Source organism: Ammospiza caudacuta, chromosome 6, assembly GCF_027887145.1.
Source record: "Ammospiza caudacuta isolate bAmmCau1 chromosome 6, bAmmCau1.pri, whole genome shotgun sequence".
NCBI classification, from domain to species: domain Eukaryota; kingdom Metazoa; phylum Chordata; class Aves; order Passeriformes; family Passerellidae; genus Ammospiza; species Ammospiza caudacuta.
In genome coordinates, this window is record NC_080598.1 from 30,617,605 (window position 1) to 30,642,157 (window position 24,553).

At 38.8% G+C, this 24,553-nt stretch overlaps 1 protein-coding gene across 5 annotated transcripts; it reads right to left on the reverse strand.

Moving 5' to 3' along the window:
- Positions 1-1,031: 1,031 nt before the first annotated feature.
- Positions 1,032-23,652, reverse strand: PSEN1 (presenilin 1). 5 transcript variants are annotated; one of them, XM_058807047.1, is made up of 12 exons: positions 22,972-23,108; positions 20,889-21,032; positions 19,152-19,190; positions 16,072-16,328; positions 14,659-14,800; positions 10,358-10,425; positions 8,527-8,747; positions 6,546-6,644; positions 5,181-5,264; positions 4,200-4,367; positions 2,111-2,229; positions 1,032-1,806 (listed from the first exon to the last, which is right to left on the reverse strand). In XM_058807047.1, exons 2-12 carry the CDS (start codon positions 20,970-20,972, stop codon positions 1,651-1,653), a joined length of 1,437 nt encoding a protein of 478 aa, XP_058663030.1. In that variant the 5' UTR covers positions 20,973-21,032; positions 22,972-23,108; the 3' UTR covers positions 1,032-1,650. The 5 variants fall into 5 exon arrangements, with proteins under 5 accessions (XP_058663030.1, XP_058663029.1, XP_058663033.1 ...); XM_058807046.1 differs by having other exon boundaries at positions 4,200-4,373; XM_058807050.1 differs by lacking the exons at positions 19,152-19,190; positions 22,972-23,108 and adding an exon at positions 23,603-23,652 and having other exon boundaries at positions 4,200-4,373.
- Positions 23,653-24,553: the final 901 nt, after the last annotated feature.

Here is a 24,553-nt window from a genome sequence, read left to right on the forward strand (position 1 = left end):
GCTGGTGAGCATCTCTTATGTTTCAGTCCTATGAATCTATAGGCACTGAAACAAAACCCCAGGAAAAAAAAGGTAAAACGAGCTAGTGTTAGGATTTTGACAGTTGCTCCACTTGGCAAGGACTCCAGTATCAAGATGCAAGTAAAATAGAATGTCCATCTACTCCCTATGGCTCCCAAGAAAAAACATTACTTGTACACAGTAAGAATTTATGGCAAAACCAACTTCATCTCACCCATCTAATTTCCAAGCAATTATTCATAAATGAGTTCTTTCAAATGAGGAAGAAGAAATCAGACTTTAGCAGTTTTAAGGTTTGAACAGACTCTTCTTATAAGAAGTTCAAAATCTCCTATCTTCTTTTCACTGATATTGAATTGTCTTTCATTTTGTCAATCACCAGTTCCTCACAAGAGAGGTAATTAAAGTGAAGAGGGTCACGAATTTTGCTCCTTAGTGACAGTAAGCAATCTCTCACCTAACTTAAGCATCCTCACCAATAAAGATACTGCACAAAAATATCCTTCCCAGCCTGAGGTGTTAGACAGCTTAGTGACCAATATTTTTATTGACCAGGTCAACAGAACTCTAAACCATGTTTTTGATGACCAAGGATTTCAGTGGTGCAACAGAAGAGCTCCTAATAGCACTTTGATCTCTAGATCTGGCAAGCTAAACTCCATCTGGGATTGCTGCAAACACCTACTTATTTCATAAGAATGTCAACAAAAAGGAACATCCACCAGTGATGCAGTCCGTGCTGTTAGTGACTATTTTCAAACTTGGGGCTTGAAATGGTGTTCTAGCAAAATGATTTTGCAAAAGCACAAAGAGTTAAGTCCCCAAACTGCTTTTTAATGTAGTTTATTAACCTTTTAGAATGGAGGATCCAAATTAGGGCCTTATGATCCTCTACTGCCAAATAATTCAGTCCAAGTCTAAGAGCTAAATAAACAGGAGCAGGTGTAAGAAGGTGCACTCCATGCTTGAGAATGCAAAGTATTAAAACTGAGAACAGGCTCTAGTTCCAGTGTGGGAAAAGAAAAAAACTTTTAGATTTACTAAACCAAATACACACAGGCACAGAGGCTATGAAGTCATGGAGCACTCTTAGAGTGACAATACTTTCTCCCTTTGTCAAATTGCTACAAAGTCCTTTCCTGTTGCACACTCAGGGCTCCACTGTCAGAACATCACTGCTGAAGAAGTCCAGATTGGGCTCTCTCTCTTCAAGCAGTTACAGGGACAAGCTCCATGGGATTTGTCAGCTTCCTCTGTTAACATCAAGGAAGTCCTGAGCACCCTTAGCGCTGTGAAAACAATCAGCCTGTAGTAAGAGATCACATTGCTGGTGGAAGCATTAGCAATTTTCACACAGGTGGTCCTTACCAGAGATATGTATATCAGATGACCTCTGATATAACAGCACCTGGCTTAGACTGGCCGTCAGGAAGAAGCCACTTTCACACAGGAAAAATCATATGGTGCCCAGTGCAGCAGTTGTCTCAGGAAAAAACCAAACCAAAACCACCATCGGAGGAAGCTGTAATGATTCCGCCTTGGAATACTTCAGTCTCACTTGAGAACTGAGGGGAACCATTTCTCCTCCTCCCAGATTTGCTACAAATATCCATTTCAGAATCATGTCTGCTAGATATAAAATTGATGGAATGCTAGCTGGTCCATGAACGGTTGCACCAAGTTATCTGTTGCAAAGTAAAAAACTAGCCCAAAGGTTATGGAGATTGGAAGAGCTGGTAAGGCCTTCTTAAAGATGGCAAGAAGCAGAAGTGTAAGGCACAAACCCTGAGGGGAAGAAAAAAAACAAAACACAAAAGACATAGGAAGAAATTAGGGAACTCTGACAAGCAAAAAATTATATAAAATACATATATGTATAAATATTAATGCTACAGGTTATGCTTTATGTCTTCCTAAATTAAAGGCTTTAGTGACAGATGTACAGCCAATGAAAATCACAGCTAAAGTCCTCACCAGTTTTCAGTCTGGTCACCCAATAAACAAGATCAAAGACAAAATGCAGCAGTTACAACTTTGTCCTTCACGAACATAAGAAACTATCCCTACTATAATTTTACATTATACTCACAATTAATATGGCTACAAAACATGCTAAAGTTGTATTCCAGTCCCCACTTGCTGTCGCAGAAGCTTTGCCAACAAGGACACTGTAGAAAATGAAGTCTCCCAAACCGAGCTTTACTCCTCCTGCAAAGTGAACATATGGCAGCATTAAGTATCAGTCTACTAATATTACATGTCAGTAATTATTGAAGAATAATACACATTTACATCAACTATTAACAAGACTTGCTAAAAATAACATTTTATTTTCAGAATTAGTACCATTCCTGAATCAAGTGATAAACTCCTGTGAAACAACATGGCTAAGAAACACTACATTACTCAATTAATTCGCCCTTTAATTAGCATTTCCCTATTCTCCTATTTTCCTATAACTGTAGTATATACAAACTCAGATATCTGTAATTTTATTTGTGGAGGGGTATCCACTTTTGGTTGTCTTGTCATATTCAACAGAATATTAAAGAATAATTCCTTTGAACTGGCTGAGGGAGGGGGAAAAATAAATCCCTTGCACAAGATATATTATTTGCCAGTTAGAAACATATAAACTGCGAAATATTCCACTGCCTTCCCAATTTTCCTAGGGAATTCTTATGCAGGTAGTTCTTAAAAGCACTTGTGTGTAAGTACAGAGCATATCACAAAGGCAAAAACTCAATATACTTAGTCCAAGATGTGAGATTCAGGAAAATTCATTCTCTCTTATTCTTTTATATAGTAATTACCACTTTAGCAACAACTCTGGAAGCACAATACTCAATTATTTCTGCAAGCACTGTAAGATTTCCTGAATACCAGTTCATGTTTAGTCCAAGATGTTAATTAAGAAGGACCAGCATCAGGTGACCAGCTGTTTTCACCTGGCCTACTGATTACTCTCCCATCACACTACAGTCCAGCCCAATGCTCACTCTGGAGCTCCACAAGGAACTAAGAACATCAAAACATGGGTGGATGTTTGATTAATTATGAAGGCGGGGGGAGAGAGGAAAGGAAAAAAGGGAGAAAATGCACGGAAAAAAAAGGTAACCCTACTCTCTTTCAACAGGCTCCAATAAAATGCCTAGAACAGTGCATTCATGATAAGCTCTTAAGCACTAAAACACCCTTAAACTGCTGAAACAGGCCTTGGGTGCTCCAGACTTTAGTAAAATAATGCTGGCTGACAAGTCTGACTGGATCATTACTACTCACTGCTGGAATACAAGCAGGAGAAAATTATTAGCCTGGGCAGATGAGAGTTTTAGTTCAAAAATTAATTGAGAGAGCTTGCTAGACTTTTTGCATCACAATGTTATTTTTTTAAGCTCTGGAAATTAAAAAGCATTTGCACTACGCTGAATTTGGACGTTTTTAGTAAGTAAATTTTAAAACTGTTCTTAAAGTAGAAGTCTCTGTATTTTTAAACAGAGGGGCACCTGATCATCAGAGGAAGCAGCTGCACCGGCTAAAATATGGCAGTATCACACGACAGGCACACCCTAATTTATTTAGAGCTTTGCATATCTAATAGCAGCTTGAACTCCAAGTGGAAATCATGAGTCTGTTAAAACAGGTATCTGAGCACTGATATCATACACTTTCCAAAGATATTTCACCTTAGCAAGATGCTGGACAAAACTAAGCAAGCCCATTGCATTCTGCATTCATTTCAGCCTCCAAGCAGGTTTTAAATATTGCTTCCTACCAAGTGGATCACAGCAGTTTAATCTTGAGGCATAAAAAAACCCTCCATTTGCAGGGCCTAAAATCCAAAAGAGGTGACACACAGCAGAACACTGCATGAAAAAGACAGAGGCTAATGCAACTGACCATGTAATGGTCTGAAAACAGCTTGTGCAACAAAAGTTTTGAGTCTGTGCATCAAACCAAAGAGCAATTTGGTCAACATTACTCAGCTCTGCAACCAAATGAAATACTATCAAAAACCAACACCATTATTCCTATGAGGCACATCAGTATTCATCAGGAGCAAGCGCATCGTTTCAGCTTGCTAATAGCTCACAGAATCCTGCATGTGTTCACTCAGGATGCCTGACTGACTAGCTTCAGATTTAGTAAGCTTTTCAGACACAGCAGTCCACACTCACGTTCTTCAGGGTCATCACTTGTTTGAGAGTTACTGGGTAGAGCCTGAACAGCAGCACGTGACTCAGGTGTTGATTCAATGGGTCCTATTCTGTTGTCCCTCTGTTGCTGCCATTCCTGACTAAAGCCACCATCATCTGCTTCAGCATCTTCATTCTGGGCCCGGCTTGCTGGAGCTCAAAGGAAGAAAGGCATTTAAGACTCCTCCAAAAATGTGCCTTCTAAAATATGAAAGTCTCTCCACATATAAGATCACAGAAGAACAAGATAGAATGAAGTATTCCATAATACTTAGCAACATCTAACTAGCACATGCAATCACAAGACTTCCTCTCTTAGGATTTTAATATTTACTTAAACATTCAGGAGTCAATATACACTCTACAGTCACAGCACCTACATGCTGCACTCAAGTCCTAGTATTCAGGAGTACATCAACATGAAAGTGGAAGTTCTGTAGTGACCTAACAAAGATCACAATTTAAGGAATAAACTACCATCTAATATTTAATTAGCTTCTTTACTTGACATTGGCAGCTTAATTTTCCAGTGAAACAGAAAACTTTACTGAAAGCTTCAGAAACTGCACTCTGCTTTAGTAACACATATAAATAAACAAACTCCATGTTTTAAACACTATCTGCATAGCCAAAAGGGCTAGGCGTATTTCTGTCTAACACAAATATAAATGAGTTGGTACTATACTGTATCATCCCAGTTTGACAAGCAGTTGAGCTCAGTTGATGGTTTTATATGGAGTCATTTCAACACCAACATCCCAGTACCCAGAAAAATGAATGCAAGAACATTCACTGCACAATAAGTAAACAATATCTCAAGTCTTGACAGATCCATCATTCTTAATTAGGCCTCCATACTTTCACTCTTCTACAGCACCCAGGACTCTTAAAAAACTGAAAGACAAGTATCCATAAACATGTATTCCAATAAAGTGACAAAGGTTTGTCCAAAGCAAAGCTCACCTTGTTTATCAAAAGCGGAGTTTTTGGACTTCCGCTGGGCTTCTGGATCTTCCTCAGCCATGTTCACAAGCCATATCATTGTTGCTATCAAAGAAATGCAAATCACAACAGCATAGCTAATTTTATCTTCAGATGTATGAAATTCTGAGATAGCATCAATCCATTATTTCTCATTTTTCATGGTTTTTTGGATACAACTATCTTTTCCAACAGGCAATTTTACTCTCATTAAAGTACAATAATATCTGGAACACAGCCAGTACCAGCAACAACACATTTACAAAAACTGGTGAATAAAATTTTATTTCTACTAGATTTTGAAAAAAAAAAAGGCAACAGCTGTTGCCAGACAAATTATTTCTACATATAAGGCTCCCTCTGAAAATCAACAATTTCTTTACTTTTTTTCCTTAATCAGTTCTTTTATCTGCAAGTAAAAAGGTCTCTAAACACTGTTAAAGAGTTCTGACAATTCAGAGGCAGTATCTACATCAAAGTTAATTGTTCTCTGCCTTCGCCATCACAAACAATCCTCCAATCTGCAGGTAACCAAATGTTGTTACATATAAAAGGTGTTTCTTAATTCAAGCTCTCAGTGTTAACCACTCCTCTCACAAAACAGAGTAACAGGCAGCTATGCCACATTTTATTGATGCTGTGCAAGTGTGACAGATAAAGAAAGTGCTCCCCTTTCTCCACTGTAAGCTTGTCCCTGAAGTGGCCAGTCTGCAGCACACTTCCTGCTTCCAAATACAGGCCTGTCTGGAGCACCAGCAGCATAATGGCTTCTGATTAGCCTCTTTCACTGTTATCCATGTGACTACAAGCAGTAACATGGAACTTCACAAACAATGGAATTATGCACTAACTGATACACAGGTCACAACAGCAACTTTAATTCAATAGGTTATTTTTCACAACTGCAGGGAGAAACAATTTACCAAAAAGGACAAGCCATTGAGAAAACAGTCACACAAACAAACCTCCTTCTAGTAATTTCTCACATTTCTTATACTAAGACACAGGTTATTTAAGGACTGAAAGCTGGTAAATATGTTCTGGAAACAATTGTTCCCTTTGAACAGGCTTAATTTACAGCCTAAGGACATAGTACTTTATCCAAAACAAGGTCTGTTACCATTCTTCCTGTTTGTGTTTTGGAACAAAACATGCTGGTTTTTATCTTGAAATGTCTCAGTCAGATGATGTTTCACATTTTTCAGTCAACAGTGAAACGAAAACTGAGGCCCAAGTGAACAGATCAAGAATTCAGCTGAAAAGCATCTTATTAAACCCAGACAAATGAGAAGATTGCTTCAGATGAGTGGGTGATTGCAAGCTTAAAGAATAACAAAATGTACTTACAGGAGTAAATAAGTGCTGGAAAGAGAGTTTCGTTTCTCTCTTGAGCTGTCTCAACTAACATTCGAAGAGGACCTTTAGGACACAGGACAGCAATCAAATCTGAAAGAAAAAGCAAACAGATGTGACATCCCTGCAGACATAGTTACGTTTCTTTTCTATAACACTTGGAGAGACTTGAAGTAACAAAATTCACCCTGACTAAGGATTTTGAAGACTGCCATTGGCAACAATTCGGTATCCTACAGCAATGCTTTTTAATATTCTCAGTTATGCAACCTATTTTACATATTACTGTAATATGCATACAAATTTTAAAACATTATATTCCCCACTTAAGATATTATGCAACTGGAAATGTACCTGTGTTTATATGCTGACATGTGAATAATTCAAGAAAGCTACTCTTCAACTACCATCTTAGAAATACCCAAGCTTGCCTTCTATTAGGAAAGATTTTTGTAATCTACGTTTAATACTAAAAGAAATTTTAAGACAACAGGGGAAGCCTACTTCTTGTGAAATAGGCATATTGGGATAGAGAGCTAACATTGCTACTGCCTTTTGCACTTGTCCACTCACCATATGTCTTTAAATTAATCTGAAACTCAATCTGACACTGAAAGGAACAGCTGACTAGTCAGGAGCTTTGTGCTGCTCAGAGCAGGCCTTCTGCACCTGAGCCAACTGCTCTGGCACCACTGCTGGTCCCACTCCAGTACAGAAAAAAACCCCACTCCTGGGGTTGCAGGCTTTGAAAACTTACATCCCCTTTACCCAAAACAACCATACCATGGTCTTGGAACTCGATCTCGAGTAATTTAGTTTTGCTATCACTCAATAAAGGCTGAATGCCTGAAGCACTCAGATTTGTTCCAGTTGCAGAAAGGGTGGAAATGGGGTGGGAGGATGGGAAGTTTTTCTTAATGTGCTTTGTGATCCATAAGCATACACACAAGGGACAATTTTCCTCTCCCTGAAGGAAGAGGACACTTAAGGAATACACTGATGAATCAGAGCTAATCAAATCTTATCAACCCCTGCACTTACATCTGGACAGATTCTCAGTCTTTATCATGATCAGTGACTATGAGAGCACACACTCAGCACACTTACATGCCTCCAAAAAAATTCAAATTAAGAGCACATCTTCACTTAACTGTAATGTTTTAATTATGTCTAAGTAACTGAATTTTAGTCTTGCCTTGAAATTAAATCACTATTTAGGATACAGTGATCTTCTCACCAAGTGCTCAGTGCCCCCTAAAGCTTTATGGAAAAACTACAGCTAGGTCTCTCTCAGCCATCATTCTGAAAAAGAGCAGTATGCAACAACTACGATAAATAATAATAATAATAATAATAATAATAATAATAATAATAGTCAATGAAAAAGATCTCACAACCATATCCTTCTAAATATAAAGTTACTTTGAGCAATGCAAACTGCTCTTAATCCTTCCTTCTTTCTCACTATATTACCAGGTATGGATCAGGTTGTTGCTTCTATGTTCACAAATTTGAGCAATTCATAGGCTGGGCAAATCTATATTTGCATGGGACTGTACAGAAACAACAAGCTCCTAAATTCTGAATATACAAGGGATTCCAAAGATTCTTGGGGAAAATGAGAAGCTGAAAGCTCTCCACTTTCATAAAAACCACCAAAATGGGTCTCTCTCAATTCTTCTCTCTTGAATTACTTCAGCTCTCCTCCTCAAAGAATCTAGAGAGTCCAGGAAACATGAGAGAAGATGGGATCATACAGTAATACAGAGCCCAACTGCAGAGAACTGATCTCAGTTTAGGACCATGATCTTACTTATTAAGTCTGTAATCACCTTATCTGCTGCTTTGGATGATACACACACACACACACACACATATACTTTTTTTAAAGGTCTAGTCAGGTAAGTGGAAAAGTCAGGGAATAAAAGAAATTCCCACCACAGGATCTACAACTGTGCCTTGCTCCCAAACTTACCATACACTGAAATGACGGCCAGGATAAGCCATGCAGTCCATTCAGGAAGGTACTTAATGAACACCAAGGCCATGAGAGCACTGATCATAATGAGATATGCCTGCTGGAGCCGAAGGGGACCCTTCCAGTGGATACAAATCATTCCCACAACACCAAAGTTCCAGATCATGAGTGCCACTGTAATGTAGTCCATGGCAACATTATATGTCTTAAAAACCTCTCTAAAAAAAAGATAAATAATATAGATGGCATTTGCTTGAAACAATGGAAACAAACTACAGATGCAAACTTCAGAATACCTTTTAAAAATTTTCATATTCAATATAGTGGCATAAATGTAAAATTCTTTCTCCAATTAATACTTAACTATTCTTCACAATAGGATACATTTTGCCAGTACTTGCTTCACACCTACTCTTTTGCTTTTTCAAAAAATTTCATTAAGGTTCTATTTCCTTCTCAACCAAAGCAGAAGCTGACAGGAAAGGACATTACTGCAAAATCAGTCATTTTGATTATGCTCATAACTTTTACAAATCAGAATAATCAGAACTTGTGAGGTTATAATGGACCTTTAAAGGCAGGCAAAGATCTCTACTAATATGCTGCCTGTAGAATGCTTTGATAACTTTAAAGGTACATGTTTATTCTATTATTCCCCATAAACACTGAAGTAAAAAGCTTTATTTTTGGATGAACTGTGTCCCTGTCACACCAAATACTATAAACTAATTAGGAACCTAAATAAGTAAAACCAAAATAGACAATGCCATCACCAAGTGACAGGTGATTTCTGCTGACTCAGGGAAGAAATGGCTGTGAAGGCTTTTTGCAGAATCTGCTGTTACCAACTCATCAAGAACCCTAAGAACCCTATAATTTGCTAATACTTTCCTCCAGCAAACTTGCTGTCTGCAGCTGTCAGCTGACCTTCGAGATGTACAGTGTTAACAGGATGTCCCTTACTGTCCTCATGCACAACTGGTCTACACAACTGGTCCCTCACTCTCTGAACCTCTGGGAAAAGGAAGCCAGCACTGCTGTAAGGCAGCAGGGGCAGATGAAGGAACTGCCTTGTATTTCAAAAGCCATTGTTAGGGTTAGAGAAACTACTGACCACAAAAGGCATCACAGATCACTTTTAGCAAAAATAAGTGACTGAAGGGAAGATCACATTCTCCTTCCAGAGACCAAATTAAATAAGCTTCTTCAAAGAGAGGTGTTTGTCATCAAGTGGCATAAAAATATATAGAGTATAATAATTTCATGACATAACTCTAGTTACAAACCCTGAGGAGGCTGCTTATTTCAGAAAATACTGAGTATTTTGGCCAAATTTTCTTGATGTCTGGACAAGAGCATGCTTCCAAATTTGAGAAGAAAAGCACTGAGTATATTTTGGTGAGATAGTAGATTCTTTTCAGCTGACTCCACCACTTCCATGCAAACAGCCTTTGGATATACAGCTAACAAAGCCATGATGTAAACAACTGCCCTTGAGTCATATGTCAGTGAAAAATTATGTTATCAGAAGACATGTCAGCAGAACAAGCTCCTCCCAAGATATGCTTATTCTGATAAGCAAGATGTGCTTATTCTGGTGATGCATCCTAAGGACACACACACCATCTGTACCTAATCAGATGCATTATAAACCTATGAATCACTCTTTCTTCTATGTGTACTCTATCAGACTATACAAAACTAAAAATTTTATTGCAATAGCTTACTCACTATCATTCCTCTTAAGATTCAAGGCCTTGTTCTAAAATAAATACATACATAAAGTGATACATGAAAAAATAGCATATTAATGGTTTAATTCACTTACCCCAGGTAGATGAATGAGAAAAAGAAAAGCAGCAAAAGTGAAGAAATGATAAGCCAACCATGGATCACCTGGAGAAGAAGATATCAATGCAGATGTTTTCAGACTTGTTATTTTAAATGTAGCATATATCAAAAGACTTTTAAGGTTAATTTTCCTTTTGTTTAAAGCAAGAAAATTATTTAAGATATCTCCCTCTTTGGTTGGTGCTACATTCATGTTTAGTCTATGCACATTGGTGTATTTCACTTTACACTTATGAATTTTAAGTGCTTTGTGAACTTTCAGTAGATGTCTTCAGCTCTATTGAAAACTACTGTTTGTGTATTTTTAGACCATTTTGATACCAGTGGCATTATAACATAGCAGAATCATCCAGCATGAACACAGATGGAAAACATGATTCATTTTTGTGCTGCTCTGATTTCAAATAATTTTCAGAATGCAGTTATAGAATTAAATGCTGGAACCCAGAAAAACCTGCAGTACTTATCTGCTGAAATGTCACTGATGAATGACTATATAAGAATTTTGATAATCTTTATCAGTCATCTACAGACACAATCCCTAATTTTGACATGAGAGCAGACTTACATGCCCAACAATTCAATAAAGAACAGTTCAGTGATGTACTCAGCAAGGCCACTCAAAGATTTAAACCTGGAAATGACAGGCACTTAAACTTTGCACTAACAGAAGTGCATTCTTCTGGTATTTATTGTGCAAAGTGAAAAAACCATGACTGAAGATCCCTTTTGTAAGTTTTCGGTGTTGTTTAGGTGGCCTGGAAAGGCCCAGGGATAGCCTTGAAGAGCCCGGCGCTTCAAAGGACAAGGAGAGACTTCTGATCTTGTCTCGGTCTTGGTGTTTATTAATTGTTTATCTAAAAGATTTTCTTCCAGCCCAACAGAGGTCTGCACACCAAGTCAGCCATGGGCACACTGCGAGCCCCCGGGGCGGTCACTTATCTTTATACCCTAAGTTACGTGTACAATATTTATCATTTCTCCCCAATACCTCCTACCCTTATTAACCGGTGCACTTTTAGTAATAACCAATCCCCAAGTGCCACCATCACCACAGAAGATGGAGGCCAAGAAGAAGAAGAAGAAGAACAGGACACGCCCCAATTCCTCCATCTTACTTCTTTAGACCCCCCTGTACCAAAATCCTAAACCCTGTGTTTTACACTTTAACTAACTTATCCCTTCACCATTCACCCAGTAAAACCTTCCCAGTCCTCATACAGGCGTCGTCTCCTGTGTCGGATCAAAGTCCAGCCACCAGACACTTCTGGCAACATTCCAGGACTCCCGAGCCCCCCAAGGGTGGTCTCGGCCTCTCTGCACCTCCATCCTGAGGTGCTGAGATCCCACACCTTTAACTCCAGTAATGTCTTAGTATCTCTTAATTGAAAATGAAGATATATTTGTTAAAGTCCCAGCACAGAATCTCTTTTATAAAACCTGACCCAGTATTAAAAGTAGACAACCCATCAGAAGCAATAATCTAGAAATCAAAGCTACATAAGGAATCCTGCTTACAACAGATACAATCAGTGGAAAATTTCCTGGCTAAATTTGCTATATATGTACACCAGAATAAAGTATTCAGAAGCTGTTAAAAAAATGCGTTATCTCTTTGTCCTCTTCTTAAAGATGTGTAGTAGAACGCATCTGATGTTCTTAAAATATTTAGCAAAAATCAGCTTAAAAGTAAAGTGCATATGTACAAAAACTAAAGGAATCACACTTTTGTGATGCAACCAGGACTTTCTGACTAATCAAGAATCCAGCCCTTACAGCTAGAAATTTAGTACATTGAGTCTAATGATACATTTTTCATATGCATTTTTAAAATTTTTGGCCATTTTTGAAACATTCACTCTCCTCCTTTACACTGCTTCTCAGAAGAGGTTCAGATTTAACTTTCAACCTAACAAAACCTGTCATTTAACTTCTTAATCTAACAGACTGGCTTTTGCTAGTATGTTCTCAAAAAGACATAAGAAATTCCCACATGCAATAAGCACAGTGCCTGTACAGATGCTGCAGGAAAACTGCCAAAGTATCTGTCTCAGTATTTAAACTCTCACCACTCACAGAGAGTGGGAGAAAGAACCTTTCAAAGGTGAGTATCAGTATATATTGATTCAAGCAGAGCCAAATTTTTCCACAACTCGTAAAGCTACTAAGCAAGGACCTAACAAGAGTCATTTTATTCGTCTGTAAAATTAGTTGAAACTACTTTAAGAAAACAGCAGAGAAAGCTCTCTCATGACTTCTCTCTGAAGTCTTTGTATTTGTAATATAAGCTCTTAAACTTCTATCATGTGAGAAAATAAAGTGAACAGTAGTGTTTCATCCTAAAATAATAGTGAATGCTGACAGTGTCACACACCAAGGCTATAGTCCAGCAAACTTCTACACACACCTTGCATAACTACTGTCAACAGAAGTAGAGGAGGTAGATTCAAGAGCTGATTAAGTTGGCATTTTACACACAGATGTTTGCTTTATTCTCAGTATGTATCTCATTTACTACAGCATTTTCCAAATCACGGGTCTCTTTTCTTACAAGTGACATTTCCAGAGTACTTCTTGTAAGTTTTGCTCGCTGTTTTCCTAGCACAGTACCACAACAGGTTTTCTGCCTTCTCATTAAAGAATTTTCATTCTTTATTTAACAACAACTTTGATGCTAATTGATTGCTGGTATAAATTTGGCCTTACCTACTAAAACTTGAATAAAAATTAAGGATGAGCTGCAGGATACAGAGAATTAAAATGAGCTACAGCAGTCAGACTTTGGTTAGGCAGAGTGAAACAATGAAGAATGCAGAGAATAATAAATAAAAAAGAAAAAGCTAATCAAATACAATCCCCTTCAAAAATTGCTTCCGGTTAGATTGAGGAGCTAGAATCAGGATCATGCTTAACATATCAGGTACAAGACAACCATAGTAAACTAACAACAGTGAAGCTGAAGTAGTATTTCCTTTCTTCAAAAGAGTTTTCAGAAAAAATCTTGTGAGGATAAGCAAATTATCACTACCAGATGAAGACTTAAGATTCTTTCATTATAAATTCCATTCCTCATAATCTGGACTACAATCTACATACAGAACTGCATGTAAAATAGAACTTTATTGCAGATAACTACATTTCACAGCATTCTGATATAGCAGCATAGAACTACTCTGACAGAAAATTTAAAAATAAGTTAATCATTTAGTGTAATTAGCATAAAATAGAACCACAGGAAATTTATGGTATGTAATAATTCAGATTTTTAGTAGAACAATTATTATTGTAAGGAAAATGTGCTGTGCTTTAAAAGGTTAAGAAGGAAACCAGAAATGTGAAAAGCTTAGTAAAAACTAGTTGTTGCCTTCAGCACCTGAGGAGAACCAAGTGGCTACTAAGGAACCTAGGTAAAGCACAGTAGTTGACTTCACCAGAATGAAGAGAATTGCCAGTTTAACAAGAACATTTTGTCAGTTCAGATGTAACACCACACTATGATAAAAGTGAAGGTCCATACGTCAAAAAACGTATTCCACAATGTATACAGAATCAGGCAAAAATAATTTCCCCTGCCACTCCACAGATAATTTGTAAAGGGGTTTCACTCACAGACATGAAGACCAAAACCACTGTCTCCTCTCAAAAACAAAATTAAATGAAGCAAACCTTTGAATCCCACTATGTGTTTTACAACTGATTCAAGATCCTGGCTACATACTGAGAAGCTTTATTAGGCTAAGCCTTGTCAAATGAATCATTAAGACCAAAACAAACCAGGAATTTTCATGGACAACTCCTCCCATGCAGGTGGCACTGCAATTAATTATGCTAAGCCTGGGCTTGCCTAGATGATGTCATTACAAGAGTGAAGCCTTTCACAAAGAGCCTTAGAGTCTCTGTGTTTGCCACACAAATACTGCTTGGTGTGTGCAGCCACACACACTGATGGGAGACGTCTGTATCGGGGACATGGAGGGATAGGGGGCCCACAAAATAGGGCCAACTCTGTCCTTTGTATTTCTTGACCACAGCAAGATTTCAGTGCATGAAAATTTCAAAAGAATAGAAGCAATGCATTTCTAACTGACAGAACAGATGGCAGTGATAGCACTGGGCCTTTGCCCTGCTTTGTGCCAAAAGAACAGAAGCCACAAAATTGAAATGGTGAATTACATCACCAGTTCTGCTACTTTCACTCATTCCTCCTTCATAAGCCTTCATTTTGTTCCATTTTCTAAATAATCTGTACTAATAAATCACACTAGCACAACTACTTACCTTGTAGCACCTGTATTTGTAAAGCACAACCAGGAGGATGGTCATGACAATGATAACGCTGATCATGATGGCTGCGTTAAGAATAGAATTCAGGGCTCTCTGTCCTACTGTCTCAGTCTCTTCTGTGAAAGGAGTGTAGATGCTACAAAAACAAAAAGTCAACTGAAATGACACTGAATGCACCAATGTTTTGGGTATGTGAGGCCAACATCCAACAAAATTGCAGTAATCTTTCAATTCAGAGCTGTTAAAGCACATCTATTTTCTACTAAGGCAAAACTTGAAAGGTGGCATATTATCATATTAGGCAAACTTGAATTCCTTAGAAGACCTGCCTCTCCTACATTCTTAGATTACTACTGCTTTCTGCTCTGTAAAGCAGATAAAGCCCACAGCAGCCCACAGTTTGATATGGCTACTCCCATGCTGCGTGTTTCTTGCCACTCTCCCATTATACCACTCGTGGGCTGACCAGTGCAGTTGGAATTTCACCTACGGATTCACCATGAAAGGCTCCCCCTGTGATTTCAACAACACAATGTATGGGCTCAACTCACTCTTTTGTAAAGAAATACAATCTCCTGGGGCAACTACTTCATTGTGGGGTGGGAAGGAGAGACAGAGAGAAAACAATTTTCTTTTCTAATTGTAAAAAAAATTATGACATGCTTATATTATACAAACATTTCAAAGCCAAACACACTCTGAATCATTTTGTCTCACAGTGGAACTGATCTTTAAGGTCTATTTTAACTCTTTAACATTCTGTGATTCTATGACTTGCTGCAGTTTCTGACAGGCTCAGTAGTCTTCCTTTGCCCCCTTTCTCTCAAATTAGCTTTCACTGGAATTGGGGTTTTTTTTGCCAACATTAATATTTTACCAAAATCCCAAAAACTTCTACAGAAACATCTGCCAGGAAAGTTTCTATAACTTCACCAGAAGTGAACCCCCTGAAGTTATACTCCCCTTGCATTTGAATTTCTTTATCAAACACCATGGGCAAACCAGAACATGGCATATAGGCTACTTCATTTACAATACTAGTTTTGTTCTTTTTCCAAAACTCTTGTATTCTGGCATAGTACAAGGGAAATGGCTTTGGCTCAAGATGGTGTTTATTTTACAAATACCACACAGCATGATAAAGTATTAAAATGAGGACGAGGATTTGAATCAAGCAGTAACAACCAAGATATTATCCCCATTGGTCACCAGACAAATAACAAATGTCAACATTACCACAAAGAGAAGAGTCTGGTTCCTGGAAGGAATAAAACAAAACTATCTTTGGAGAAGGGAAAATGGTGGCGAGAGGAAGTTCACTGCTTGAATCAGACCCCAAAAGAAACGGAAGTTTGAAGAAAATTATCTAAGTGCACTAAAAAGATAGGGGGAAATACTGATACATACAGCTGTCCATCCTTGCGTGTATAAAAGCTGACAGACTTGATAGTTGCAACAACAACCACCATGCAAAGCGTGACAGGCACAAACAGCATAATCACATGTTTTGCCCCATATTTCAGTGTTAGCTCTTCATCTTCTTCTTCATCTTGCTCCACCACCCGCTGAATGTTGTTTTGTGGCTGCCCATTGGTCTCAGACTCGGCATTGTCATTTCTTCTGCGCTCACTATTATCATGGCGACGTCTTTCACTGTTGTCATTCTGCAACACAAAAACCACTGTCCTCAGCAACTCTCTACTATCATGAGCTTGTATGTTAAGCTAAAGATGACCCTGAGGAGGAAACATGTAAGATAATATTTACTGCCAAGAACAGTTGCTACAGCAGGGATTTAAACAGGAGTAATTAACTGCATCAGAGTTATTAAAAGAATGGGAGCACAGGGTCATGTTAGAAACATTTACATTAAAAACATCAACAGTAAAAAGTAGGCAGGTGGCATTTAAGAGTCTTTCCTTCAAACAGAATTTCAAAAGATTAATAAAGGAATCTCCCTTGATTCAAACTGCAGCTGGTAAAAGGATGCATGACAGTAAAATGCCTGTAACTTGACAAGAATAAGCTGTATTGACCCTTAAAAATAATGCCAAACATTTAGGATTCCCTCTCCATGAAAATCTCAAGAAAATGCCTCCTTCCTTTACTGTGTTACTTCCACTAGAGTATACTCAAGTAAAATATATATTAAAATGGATCTTCATGAGGTATGGTATTCTCATGTTTTTAGTAAAAATAACACAGAAATGATGATCAAACTCAGGTTATTTTCAGTCTTTAGACTTCTATTTGATCCCAAAGTTTCAGCATGAAAAGTTAAGCATGCAGATTTTCTTCTTTCCCAAGGAAACTACTGCCACATCCTTTCATTGATATTGAAGAAATTCCATCACTCTTATCACAAGTATGAAAGAGCTTCCTGTCCTTCCTACTGAAACATGAAGGGTGTAACACATGAAACATCAAGCATATAATTCAAACACCAAGACAGCGGTGAACTTCCAAAGGAAGCAAAAGCACAAACTGGGAACATCACCTATTAGCAAGTGATCAGACCTGCACTCCAAGCTCCTGGTATCACAAATCTTTTTCACCCTCTTCAAGAAGCACCATGAGCAGGGGACATTCACCTTTTCTACGTTGTGTGCACATACAGAGAGCACAACAGGAGCATGATCTATGCTTTATCTTTTCTGGACTACAAAGAAATAAAATCATTACCAGACACTCTAAACAAGCACTAAAATGTGACAGTTGATACAGATTTCTCATTTTTTTAGTGCATTACCATGTCCAAAATCAGTGCTGTACTGTTCACATTCAAGAGGTTTAATATAGAAGAAAAAAATAGTTTTGATTCCTTACAAAATTAATCTCATTGCTTCTAAATTACTTCCTGCAGAACAGTTCTGTTTGACTAAGTGCACCAAAACAGCATTAGATTAAAACGTACAATAAACTGAAGGATGATACCTTTTGCAATACCTTTGAAGTATCATTCAGTTTTCTTAAAATTGATCTGGACATAAGACAGGACACTGAAAATAACCTAATGATTTTTTCCTTAAGTATTCCTACTCAGGTAGTTTTTTCCTTAAATGTGCAATGTTGAAGTCTAATTACCTGACCTCAGTAGCATTTCTAAACATAACTACTGACTTGTATCTCATTAATTCACTGCAGTTTTTCGATAAATCAATAATAATTTTAGAGATTCTCTCTACAGAAATTTCCCAGCCCCACCCTCAGAAAAGAGAAGACGGTAAGTACACTCAGAAACTCCTAGCGGGGTTTTTAAAAGCACTTAAGTAATTAAGGAGCACAAGTCCCTGGACTTCGAACTGTAAATACTGACATTGCTAAAACCCTGGTTGAAGCTTTACAACTTGCCAACTTATGAAAAATTTGCTTTTACAAAGCAGTACAAAGTAATAATATGCACCAAATGCTCTGCCTATTCCTTCCTTTTTTTTGTGGTTCCTCAGGATCAAGCTCATCAGGGTTTCAAGACTTGTCCTCTAAGAAAATCTGTTTCACTTTTCAATAAGGAATTGGAATGTAAGGGGAGAAAAAAACCCCAAACTAAAATTGTTTCAATTAAACAATTAGAACTAGGACACAACCAGGTTTTTAGAGTCCCAGTTTTAACCTCAGTTTGAATTTAGTATCATTAATTTGAAATATGCACTGAAAAAGATGCTGGGATCAAAATTATTTCTTACTAAATGAAAAATTTATTATAAATCACTTGGCATTTTGCATAAAGTCCTCACATACAATTAGTGAAAATCAGATAGAAATGGGAATAAGGGAGAATGCAAATAAAGAGGTCATGTTTAATTAATTTGAAATGCTGGCTACAACTAAACCTATTTCTGTACAGATTATAGCAGAAATGTAACATTTTTCACTTTGATAGTAAAATACTCCATTTCTCTGAGTTTACAGCAAGACAACAATAAGTGTAACCATCTAAATTGCCTAAGATGATCATAAGTAACAATACACTGGAGATGAACAGAGCCTTGGAACTGCACAAGCAGAGCAGACTGAGCTCTTAGGTTTCTGCACACTTGCCGAATGTGTAGCTTTTTCTCTGCTGTAATAACAGTCTTGCATGAGGGAGCACTTACCCCATCTCTGGAACAGAAATATATTGAAATAAGTTAAAAATCTACAGCTTCACAGAGTAAACACAAAAACACCCAAAGGAAAAGCCTGATCAACTAAGCACACCACTACAAAAACCTGTTATATCAAACAAATAGAAAAATGGAAGAAATTAGACCAATATGTATCATTTTACTCCCTTCACTACTTAGGAACAAAGATGTAATCAAAAAAGGCCTTTACATACTAAAACACAGTGCATGAAAACCAGATCAGCATCAAGAGTTACACAAGTTATTCTCTCATTTTCACTTAAAGATAGAAAATAAGCTGTCTTTTCAGGCTACTAAAGTGTAGCTAAATGTTACATGCGTGTGCCCCACTGCTTAAAAGAACAAAGTGCACTTATATCCTACCTGATCAGTATTAAACAGAGCAGAGGCCATGGACTCTTGCTGAAGTGGAAGCAAAGGAACAGACTCTTCACTTTCCTCAGACATAGTTAAAAGTGAAAACTCTGAAGCTAAAAAGTCAGTAACACCTGTTGTAACACCGTAAGCAAATGTAAGTTATGAACTACGCTTTCAGGCGAATAAACAATATCAATATCAAATGATAGTGGTTTCTTTCCCTATCGGGAAAATAGTTAATAGCAAACCCAGACCAGTGCCCCTGAACCAAGAGATAAAAACACAGCACATTTGATAAGAAGTTTTTAGCTATTAAATCCAGATTTATCCATCAGGAGCAGACCACCATGCCTGAGAGTGGGCATGGACTTCATCAGTTCTCACATACACCACCGATGCTATGCAGTGGCAGATATTGAACACTAGGTTGAACTCTTAGTGTGTGACTAGAAGAAGAGATGGCAAATTATAGCACTTTGGGATTTCACACGCTGACTTGTTAGCCACAGAAGCTAGTATACTTAAGCAGGAAAGGACTTTTGTAGGTGTGTACTAAAACAAAGTAGATGTGTCAAGGGGAGAAACACCATTATAACTTAGTATCAAAACTACAGTTACTTAAACACGAAAGGAAAGGCACAAGTGGCAGTTATTCATCAGTACAGTGTGTTAGTGAGAAGAACATAGAACCCTTCACTGGTAAGGAGCACCACCAAGTTATCTGTAAGGATGGTGAGCCCACAGCTTACTACTGAGCTCTGCCTTTTTAATCTGGCAGAAGTTTTCAATAACAATTAATCTTTCACCTGTCCAAGAGGAAAAGAAACCTTTTTCATTTCCTCTGAAGTAAAAGGAGAAGGGATGTTCCCACTTTTCTAATTTTTCAAATGTTTTATATTTTTATTGATAAGCATGATGCTTATCTGAGCACTTTTCAAAATCCTATTTAAACTGCTGATTGTACAGAAGACTTGAAGCAGGAATCAGAACATTCTCTTGAATTATTGCTATAGACACAATTACAAGTGGCCCAGCCTCACAAAAGCATTTCCGTGCCACAAGGAAACCTGATATTCAAGAGCTATAGCAGGAACAAGGAACAGTGTAACAAGTCTAAGAACCTGAGCACCACACCCAAGTAGATCATCTAAACCTGATTTTTCCAAAATACATATGGTACAATGGTATAGTTTTAGCAACAAGTATGAGCTTAGGTCTTTCAAACCAATCATATAAAACTTCAGGTTTTGAGTTCCTCCTCCCCCAAAACCTCAAGAACCAGGAGAGCACCTTCAAAATTATTCACAAGTAAGACAAGACAGAGCTGTTCTTCCTGCATAGGAACAGTCCTCCAGCAATAGCACTAACAAAACCCAGGCTTCAAGCTCTACCTAGACTAAAATTAACTCTGTGACTGAGAAACCTGTGAACCAAGCAGACCACAGCCAGGCAGATCATGAGAGCTCACTAAATACTGTAAATGTCAGTGTTTGATACCAGAGTGTCTGACCTCCTTTTTTTTTTTTTCCCTTGATAGCTTGGTCACTCCAACACCATTTTAAACTGGGGGAGGTCTTATTTGAGAGGTCTTATCTCTAGTTTAGAACATCAGATATTTTGCAGCATATTTCTTTTGGCACTGCTTATCACCACAACAGTTCAGAAAGATAAAATGTACCTCAACAAACTATTTATTCATCCCCATTTAACTGCTAGCAGGTACTAGAATTGTTTGTTACATACGGTGTTGCTGAGGTGGGTATCAGGGAAGTTTTCTGTCAGCTGCCCATGCTGAAACTGCGGTAAATGTGCAGACAGCTCTGTCATTGGGACAGTCCTCTGGGAATCGCTTATTTCCACACAAAATGGACCTTTCTTCTTGAGATGCTGAAAGGAAAGAGATGTGTAAAAAGCCTTTGTTCTTAACACGAACAGGTTTTCCCTCCCCTTCCTACTCCAGTTTCTGGAGTTCACATATAACAAAGACAACCATTCTGTATTTAACCACGATACCAAACTATCACATCTACTAAGGTCATAATAGGGATTTTCCAGCACAAAAATAAAGGCCTCTAAGTGTTATCAAATTAGTTCATCAGCTACAGAAATCTGTCAGCAACAAACTAATAATTTACACAGTTCTTCATTCCTTATTGTGCAATAAATGAGAAGCATTGCATACTTGCTCAGGGCACAACTTCCATGTTTTATCTCAGCAGAGCACAATTGCTCCAAGTTGTTCTGTTTTGGATTGCTGATAAATTTAACAGTAATTTTCAAGGATGACTGAGTTACAGTTGACTATCTAAAATCTAGACATTTCCTTAACACTGTGATGTTACAAAAGTGACCTGGTGCTACACAAGACAGTATTTCAGCTGAGCCTCAAGAACTAACATGCATTCAGTTCCCTTTATGTACCAGCTACATCTACATGCCACATGTCTATAACACCTTTATATGGTCTTCCTGGAGAAATTCAGATGAGAAAATTGTCCTACGTGAACTATATGTTCCATAACAAAAGAAGCTACAGCAATACAAGGGAAAGAGGAAGTTTTATTAATCTAAAAAAATTTCAGGAAAAAGCCCAATGATTTTAAGAGAAAATGAGCTGGCCTAGATAAATCACAGGCTTGGTCACATAAAAAATAAATAATGAATACACCTCAAGGGTGGAGTGCCAGTCCCAAATGGCTCCTCCCTTGTGTGAATTCCAGCACTCACCAGAACTCTTTACAGTAATTTTATTCACTAAAATGGAAGAAAACAAATCCAGGAAAAAAACCCCAAAAATATTTTTCTGCTGCTTTAGTATAATCAGTTAATGCATTGAGAGATCTTGAAAAATTCTTACAACAGAGGACATCACAAAAGAAAGCCTCTCACTTTTGGCAGCAACAAGATACAAGTGCTGCAAGACAGCATCGTACTTAAAGAGAGAGCTAAGCCTATTTTCATAAACAGAACAGAAGCTGTTTCTCTATTTACAAATAAATATGTACCTAACAAGACCAAGGCACAGTGCTTACTAACTTTGGCAGCTAACTTAGTGAAGAGCCAATAGGAAGCCACACCAATTTAACAAGTCTACTGGGAGCATGTAACCTGTTGGAAAAAGAAAGTAAATGTAGTATTCACTAGAATAGCTCCCTTCCACATTTGCCATTAAAAATAGGGCACATCTAATTTATAATGTAATTTAAATGTAAGATCAGATGATGAAAATAAGTATTAATTATACTGCTCCTATTTTTAAAATTTTACTCCAATTCTTTGGTTGGGCTACAGAATAAAACCAATGTAGGTTTAAGGCTGCTACTACCAATGTAGTTTTAAGGCTGGTAGTATTTCTCAGTGACAGGGCAACCACAATGAAAAAAAAATGAACAACCAGATGTGGACTATCAGAATGAGATTTTTCACACAGCAGCATGTTAAAATTCTAATTAAATTAGTGGAGAGAAAACCAAAACGAAACACCAACCACAAAATCCTGCTTATAGACTGGTAAAGAAAGTCAGTACAAATCCACCAAACAAAAAACCCTCAGCTACTGATAAGCTGAGAGAATCAGAAGACAGGGAAGCGTGACTGATGGAAGAGTTGCACCAAAGTTTGAATGACAGACCTCAAAATTGATAGTTAAAACAGTTTTTTTTGAAAATAGATTCAGGACATGTTCCCAAACAACTTTATTTTATATTCCTAAATAAATGAAATTTTAATTTGAAACGTAACTATGAATGAATGAAATTTATAAATGAACTGTGTATATACAGACACAAACTGAAACTTTGCTTGTTTTACCTGAAAAGGGACTCACCAAGACATTTTTTTTTCCTAATGAAGCTGTTAATGTTAAAATAGCCTGTCTAAAAAAGTTCTTCCTTGCTTCCTTTGGCTTTCCTAGGTCAGAACAACAGGAGTTACAACTGTCGCTGTCATGCGCTTACATTTAGCCTAATAAACAGAGGTGACACGCCAAGTAAGCTGCTCGCAGAAGAGAAAGCAAAGCAAGTATCGATCAGACAAGCGCGGCGCGGTTAACCTGTGCTTTCCCCTTCAAGTGAGCAGCAAGAAGCAGCTGCCACCGCTCTGGGGGCACCCCCGCCACCCCTGTCCTCAGCCCTGCCTCGGGCCGGAGTAGCCCCGCCGTAGCCGAGGCACAGCGGTCCCAGCCCCGGGGAGGCCTCCGCGGCGCTGAGGGTGCGGTCAGGCCCCGGCCCGACCCCGCTCGGCGTCAGCAGCGGGCCAAGCCCGGCGCTCTGGGCAGCAGGAGAGCGGCAGGGACCCTCCCCGGCCCGTGGGCGTGTGCCGCAGGGCTCGCCCGAACAGCGGGCCCGGCCCGTCCCCGGTGGCGCAGCCCGCCGGCCCCCCAGCGTCGCCCGGCCCCCTGAGCGCCGCGCCCTCCCTCGCCCCGCCGGGGCTGCGCCGGCCCCCGCCGACAGACGGACCTGCACGGCAGCCCTGCCCCGCGCTCCGCCACCGGCTCCTCGCCGCCCGCAGCCGGCCCGCTCGCTTCCGGCCCGCGCCCCGCCCTGCCGCCACCTCACTTCCGACGGGCGCTGAGGAGCCGCCCTGGCCGGGGCCCCGCCGCACCGGCCCCGGCAAGGACGGCGCGCAGGGCGCACGGCGCAGCGCCTCGCAAAGAACACGCTGAGCGAGAGCTTTCCGTCAGCAAGGGCCGGGAAGCAAGACACGCGGTGGGAACTGAGGACAGGCAGCGATTGGGAGAGGCTGGCTGGACAGCAGAGTGAACACTCTGAGTCCAGCCGCGAGGAATCGTGCCAAGGAAATGCAGCTTGACCTTTTTAACCTGGTGCCAGATAAAGACAGGCTTTATGAGAAAATACACTTCTCGGCTCTTTTGAATACAAGTAATGCATATGCCAGTAACCCTTTTTTAAAATGGTCCCACAAAAATGGCGTTAAGTAAGTAACTTAAGGGGACATTTCTATTTCAAAATAAGAACAGTATTAAAAGTCAGCGTGGTATTTTTTCAAGAAGTTCACCTATGACTGGTTGGTCGAAAAAACAAAAAAGTCAATTCTATATTTGAAACTTACCTTGCTATTCATATTTGAAGTATCATCCACAATGCCTTTTCAAGTGCATGATCAATTGGGTCAGTGACATATTGCAAATGCTATGATACATAGAACCACTCAATATAAAAAATGTAAAATCTGAGGGGCCATGCAATTCTGCATGTTTAGAACAATGTTGTATTTCACTATTTGACTACATTACAGGAAAATCTGTGCTACAATTAAGTGGGACAGAACTATTGCACCTAAAAGTTTTGATGTAAGTATTGCAATGCAAACTGACTTTCAATAGCTCACAGAAATACGAAATGCATTTAGAAGAAGCCATTTTTAGACTGAAAGTGATGTCTAACCAT

Excerpts from the sequence above, each read along its gene's own strand:
- PSEN1 (XM_058807046.1), bottom strand. The coding sequence starts at position 20,972 with ATGACAGAGCTGTCTGCACATTTACCGCAGTTTCAGCATGGGCAGCTG. Across the intron at positions 10,426-14,658 it reads ACAAATACAGGTGCTACAAG|GTGATCCATGGTTGGCTTAT; the intron begins GTAAGTAGTTGT and ends CTTCTTCTCCAG. Across the intron at positions 5,265-6,545 it reads TCCAGCACTTATTTACTCCT|CAACAATGATATGGCTTGTG; the intron begins GTAAGTACATTT and ends TTTCTTTGATAG.